At 44.5% G+C, this 6,603-nt stretch overlaps 1 protein-coding gene across 8 annotated transcripts in view; it reads left to right on the forward strand.

The window, feature by feature from the left end:
• Window positions 1-1,086: 1,086 nt before the first annotated feature.
• The window catches only part of LOC101487495 (sodium/calcium exchanger 1), a 30,123-nt gene continuing 24,606 nt past the window's right edge, over window positions 1,087-6,603 (forward strand). Inside the window, exons 1-2 of one of the 8 annotated variants that reach the window (XM_076885423.1) lie at window positions 1,087-1,212; window positions 5,800-6,603. The exon at window positions 5,800-6,603 is cut by the window's right edge and continues 1,013 nt beyond it. In XM_076885423.1, the coding sequence (XP_076741538.1) occupies window positions 5,821-6,603 (783 nt within the window). In that variant the 5' untranslated portion in view covers window positions 1,087-1,212; window positions 5,800-5,820. Of the gene's footprint in view, window positions 1,318-1,808; window positions 1,860-2,354; window positions 2,570-5,799 lie in introns of those variants that run through there. The other 7 variants (XM_076885422.1, XM_014413028.4, XM_014413023.3 and 4 more) reach the window with 7 other exon arrangements.

Here is a 6,603-nt window from a genome sequence, read left to right on the forward strand (position 1 = left end):
AAACGACAGTGAGCACACTGGGGGTGATGCTCTGTGGGACATTTTTGATCTGCTGGTGTAGGTAACAGAGATGGTACCACTAAGCTCGCCAACTCAGGTAAAGTTACTGGTGTTGGACAACAGGCTGAACTGGTGTAGGACAGATACAGATAAATAAAAATAACACAGCGCTGGTCCGAAGTAAAAATGTCCTGAGAACAAGGTCCAGAGTGCCCTTTGGCGTGAGCTGAGCCAGATACATGCTGGTAAAAACGAAACGTGTCCATGACTCTCATAAAACTCCCAGCAGAGGTCAGAGCCATCATCAGTATGGACGTTAACATCCCAGCTATCATGAGCCTCAAACAGCACCTGCTCTCACCTGCTCTGAGCAGACACCTGAAAGTTTACCCACAATGCACCAGTGCTGGTTTCTGCTCTCTGATCCATGTCACTGATGCTGAGAGGAGGTCCGAGTTTCTGTAAACTTGCACTGATGCAGCGGAAAATAACAGAAAATGAGACGTGGTTCTGGGAGGGTCAGCTGACCCCCGTGTTTATCTCATGATTGGTCTGCACAGACACCAGAAGCACGAGTTTTACAGTTCACTCCTAAACCTTCATCGTTGAGACTGAACCGCAGCACGAGCATGTTGCTGCAGGAAATGATCACGATAATCACAGGAAGTGTTGCTCTGTGAATGCTTAAAGCTGAACTCTGTCCTCATAACCCCGCAGCAAGGGTTTCAATCTGCAGGTGAACCTGCACAGGTGTCAGCCTCAGTCACAAAAAGCATCTCGTTGTAATATTAAGAACTTACAATAAAATCAGAAGTTGTGCGAGGCTCGTCTGCTGTGAGGAACCGTGTTTAAAGGTGTGAGTGTGTCGCTCTCTGGATGCCTCCCTGTGAAGGTTGTGCAGATGTCATGTGTGGGAGTTTGGGGATGGGGGTGGCTGCGAGGCACTTGTCCCAGCATTCCTGCCTCTGTTAGCCGTTAGCGGTTATCTCCCCACGTGTCGGTGGTGACGAGGAGCTGCTGAATGGCCCCGGGCCCTGCAGAGCCTTGTATGGCCATGGCCCGCCAGCAGAAGGACGATAAGCAGCACGCAGGCAGCTACGCAGCCATGTTTAGTACGGCATGTTTTTCTGTTAAATTTAGAGCAGTTATCGGACTCGGCTCTCCCTCCTGAGCGCACTCTCTTCTCCTGCTGCTGCTGTGTCAGGACCAGAGGTGAGTACCAGCTCAGAGAAGCACCACAGGCCGGGTTTACTCTGCGGCAGCTGGGCTTCTTCAGGTCATCGTCACGCCTCTGGGATGGAGTGATGTAATGCAGACGTAGGTGATGCTGTAGGGTAGCTGGTGTAATGTTGTGTGATTTTATAGGGTGTAATGGTGTGGTAATAGTATACAGCAGTACTTTGGCGTGTGAGGATTAGTACTGTTGTTGCTGGTACTTTGTACCACAAGTGAAGGACCAGAAGGACCAAAGCCTGCAGTTCCTCTGACATCCAGCGGAGGCAGCAGTGAGTCAGTCCTCATAGACTCCCATGTTAAACTTCCCATGCTTACAGCCTGATGCACCGATTGGTTGATCTCAGTAGATATTTCCATCCTTCACGCCACCTGTACGGCGGGAGGATGATTTCATAACTCGCCTGTTTAAATCTGACTAAATCGGAGCCAAACAGCTGTTTTTGGACACAGCTGATCTCTGATTGTAGCTCAGGTTCAACTCTCAGAGGGGAGGTCTGTGTGAGAGAGCTGAGACCAGAGAAGTACAGCTCGAGTACTTCTGGATAAGTTTTCACTGTAGCGGTGGTACAAGGAGAAACTCCTCCCAGCACTGATTGAAGTGAAGTAAAGGAGACGAGGCTGAGGTAACGGGGTGAATAAAATGCAGTTTGGTCCATAGATCAGTCTGATAAACGGCGGTTTCTTCCTGTTAAAAGGGAGTTTTTTCTTCCCACTGTCACCAAAGTGCTTGCTCATAGGGGATCATGTGATTGTTGGGTTTTTCTCTGTATGGATTATTGTAGGGTCGACCTTACAATATAAAGCACCTTGAGGCGACTGTTGCTGTGGTTTGGCGCTGTGTAAATCAAACTGAATTGAAGTTTGCAGGAAGCAGAGGAGGACCAAATCAGTTTAGGATGAGACGTGAGGTGTGGACTCACCAAACTCCAGATTCAGTAATCTGACCCCCGTTAAAGAGGAAACGTGAGAGCGGAGCTGCAGGAAACAGCCTGGCTCTGAATGAATTTGTTACACGTGATCTGATTTGCTGATTTCGTGTCCTCTTTGTTAACGTCACCCTGCGGGCGGCAGAGGGAGAGGAGGTGCTGAGGAGAGGACGGCGCTGCTCCGTCGGCTCTGTTGTTATTTCGGTGTTATCATCAGGTGGTGTTTCTGTTCCTCGTCTCCACGCCGTCTGACAGCCTCTCGCTGGTCCTCTGGAGGAGGTTTAGTGTCGGGGTTTCAGCTCTCTGTCAGATGAAAAGTCTTGTGCATTTGTCACCCTTCTGATTTTTTCTTCTTTTCCATCGTCCATCAGTGAGTTTGATCTTCACCTGAAACAGTTTGAGCCAAGGTAGGTTTCTGATTTTCTCCTGAGCAATCGTGCTCCAGCGTTTCAGCTGAGCTTGTGTTGCTGTTCATGTCACAGCAGGTCACAGCATCTCTCCCTGATCTAACTCTGACAGGGATGGTTTGGATTAATCGGTCTACGATTGTTCATTTTCGCACACCCATCCTTGTTTATTTATGTATATATTTTTTTATTATAAATTAGCATTTTTGACCTGGACGCTGACACGCAGCAGTGTTTGTGATCAGTGTGTGTGAGCTGCAAACTTGGTTGGGTTATTAAAGATCATCGAATCATTTTAAAGATGTCCATTCAAATTTTATCTTTATTTAAAAAGCTTGAATATAAAAGAGACATAAACGAATTTAAAGGACTGTGTCACTTTAGTCATTTTTTGTCACTTGTTTTAACAGTTTGATGTCCTCCAGTAGTAGTTTTTCTCTTTTCCAGCAGGTTTGCGGCTCGCTGGTTGTCGTTTTCTCTTCGTAGCTTTGTCTTCTTTTATCACATTTCTGACAGCTTGTGTTGACGTTTTTCTTTCTTCTAAAGTGATTTGCAGTGTTCGTGGTACTTTTCTGTTTCTTTTTATTATATATAGATATATATATATATATATTTATTTTATTATATACTTTTGTACCTTTGATTTCCTGTCTCGCTCTCTTGCAGCAGGTTAGTTTGCCTTTGTGTAATTGGGCTGCTTTGTGTCTTTTCATAGTCATACTGAGGTGTGAAATGTGACCTTGTAGGAACAACAGCCATGGTTGCTGTTGTCAGCTGTTATTGTAAGAGCAGCCTCTCATTAGACTTCAGTGTTGCTGGTGTAGGGTTGAAATAGGAGGAGCTGCTCTGTGGCTCCGCCCCATCTGCACTATCACATTCACACAAACACTTTTTTTCTACTCAAGTGCTTTCTCTCTAACAGCCACACTCTGAAGAATGCCTCAGAGAGCAACATGAGGTTCAGTGTCTTGCCCACAGATACCTTGGCATGGAGACAGGAGCAGGGATCAAACTGCCAACCTTTTGATTAGTACACAGCAAATCCAGCATGTCCAAATTAACACTGTCGGATTTGACTTCAACACTATTAAAGTGTCTATATGGGTCCACATCAGAGATTGTTAATTTAACTCTTTTTGGAGAGTTGGTACGTTAACTCTGATTTAGTGTTAAACACCAAATCTGTCTGGAGTTGATAATTTAACACTGGGTGTTAAGAGTTTATATATTAACTCTCAAAGAGTATTTTAGTTTAACTACGTAAGAGTTATCTTCTAATTCATTCTAAAAAGCGGGAATTTTACTGTTCTGAACTTCTAGAAATTTCTTTTGGAAATAAACATTTGCTAAAAAGATGCAATGGTTTTTGAAAAACATTTATTCTGAACTGTGCACCACAATTTCAAAACATTTTCTGAAAGATGTAACAGTGTACATGTTCTCACTTTCATTAGAATTTTGTTTATCAAAAGGTCTGACATGGTAAATGCAAATAACAGCATCTCATCACTTATTTCTTCAATACAATATGCATGTCCTTCATTCATCCCTCTGTGGAACTTCAACGCACTTCTGCTCTCCCCCATATTCCATCTTCACAAGCATATCCTGTGCGGAGATTGAATAAAAATTAGTTGACACTAATTATTGGCACAAATAATCCAGTAAACAATTGCAGCACAGTAAAAAAAAAAAGGAATCCTCTTTGAGCCATTACTTGTGTAAAGTATTTTCCCAAAAGACAAGGACACAGGCAACAGGTAATACTGAACTAAATGTAAAACCTCAACCTTTTTCATTTTTACCTAAACCGTGTGCACAAAACTCTGGAGGGATCTATGCTAACGTAGAATCCAGTCAGGACGTCTGCTACTGCTGTTTGCTCGTTTTTTTTTATGGGCGATCGTTTTCAGGCTTCAAGTAGCACCATTATACCAACATTTCACATTCTAGACATTGTTTTAGGCGTATTTGACCAAAAGTTTGACTGAAAATTCACATGCAAGCTTTTTTCAAGGCTGTGGTATTTGCCTACAAACAATACCTTTCAGCTAGCTAAAACAGAATATTATGCTATCAGCGAGCAACATGGCTAATGCCTTTCACACAGCTTTGTCTCAACTCCAAAGAGCCACAGAAGTAAAAGCTCATAATAATAATTGAAACAATCTTTGAAAAAATGACTTACCAAGCAGGGCAAACAACTCAAATATGTAGAGCAAAATGTTCTGAAACGGCTTCACTTCAGCTTCGATTGGAGCCGTGCTGGGGGCGGAGTCTGTGAATTTACTCTGTTGGTGGTTAAAAGAATGTGACTCTACTTAGAGTAAAATTAACTCTACTTTTGCAAGAAGACTATTAACACCAAAACATTTAACACTTTTGAATTTGCTGTGTAGCTGACCTGATCTATTCAATTCAAATCACAACAACAGTCGGCTCAAGGTGCTTGATGTTGTAAGGTAGACCCTACAATAATACATACAGAGAAAAACCCAACAATCATATGACCCCCTATGAGCAAGCACTTTGGCGACAGTGGGAAGGTCACCTGGTCCAGCCCTAACTATATGCTTTAGCAAAAAGGAAAGTTTGAAGCCTAATCTTGAAAGTAGAGATAGTGTCTGTCTCCTGAATCCAAACTGGAAGCTGGTTCCACAGAAGAGGGGCCTGAAAACTGAAGGCTCTGCCTCCCATTCTACTTTTAAATACTCTAGGAACAACAAGTAGGCCTGCAGAGCGAGAGCGAAGTGCTCTAATAGGGTGATATGGTACTACAAGGTCATTAAGATAAGATGGGGCCTGATTATTTAAGACCTTGTATGTGAGGAGCAGGATTTTGAATTCTGGATTTAACAGGAAGCCAATGAAGAAGAAATCTGCTCTCTCTCCCTGTCAGTACTAGAAGGAGAGAGCAGATTTCTGAGCTACAGCCACCCCATAAGATACACCAATAATATTGTTGAGCCTGCCAGAAGCATTTCATGTTTCACAAACCAAGCCCATCTCATGAGAACATGACTCATGTGTGGGTCAGGACAGACTTTAGCTTTCATACAGATGAGAGGACAGACTCTCCTTTTTTCACTGAAGCACTGCTGCTGCCAGTTTCACAGCCACTTTTAGAAGTAGAGCTAGTTTGAATGTGGAACAAGGCTTCAGCTCCAGCTCGGTTTTAAACATAATTAGGGAGAAACCAGAATAATGAGCACTCTCTCTGTATCTTACAGGTTTAAGGGAGCTGAAGCACCATGAGCCCAGCCAGGACCATGCCGATGTTCTTCACCTATAAGCTGATTTTCTTTCTGACCGTCATCTCAACTGAGTTTCCATATTCAGCAGCAGCGGGCTCTACTCTGACTCTCACCTCCAACCAGACAGCCACCAACCACAGCAAATGTGGTGGAAGCACCAACTGCATAGAGGGCGTTATCCTTCCTATGTGGAAGCCAGAAAACCCAGCCTTCACTGACCGCCTCGCCAGAGCAACCATATACTTCGTGGGGTTAGCGTACATGTTCTTAGGGGTCTCCATTATCGCCGATCGCTTCATGGCATCCATCGAAGTCATCACCTCCCAGGAGAGACGGATCACCATCAAGAAACCAAACGGTGAGAAGATCACGACGACTGTACGCATCTGGAATGAGACAGTGTCCAACCTGACCCTGATGGCACTGGGTTCATCCGCCCCAGAGATCCTCCTCTCAGTGGTGGAGGTTTGTGGGCACAACTTCAATGCCGGGGAGCTCGGTCCCAACACCATCGTAGGAAGCGCCGCCTTCAACATGTTCGTCATCATCGGGCTGTGTGTGTCTGTCATTCCTGAAGGAGAGACCAGAAAAGTGAAGCACTTGCGCGTGTTCTTCATCACCGCTGCCTGGAGCGTCTTTGCTTACACCTGGCTTTATCTGATCCTGGCTGTCTTTTCTCCAGGAGTTGTGGAAATATGGGAGGGGCTTCTCACGCTCTTCTTCTTCCCACTTTGCGTTGGATTGGCGTACATAGCGGATCGCAGACTTCTTTTCTACAAA

The sequence above is a fragment of the Maylandia zebra genome, linkage group LG6 (genome assembly GCF_041146795.1).
Source record: "Maylandia zebra isolate NMK-2024a linkage group LG6, Mzebra_GT3a, whole genome shotgun sequence".
Classification (NCBI taxonomy): Eukaryota; Metazoa; Chordata; class Actinopteri; order Cichliformes; family Cichlidae; genus Maylandia; species Maylandia zebra.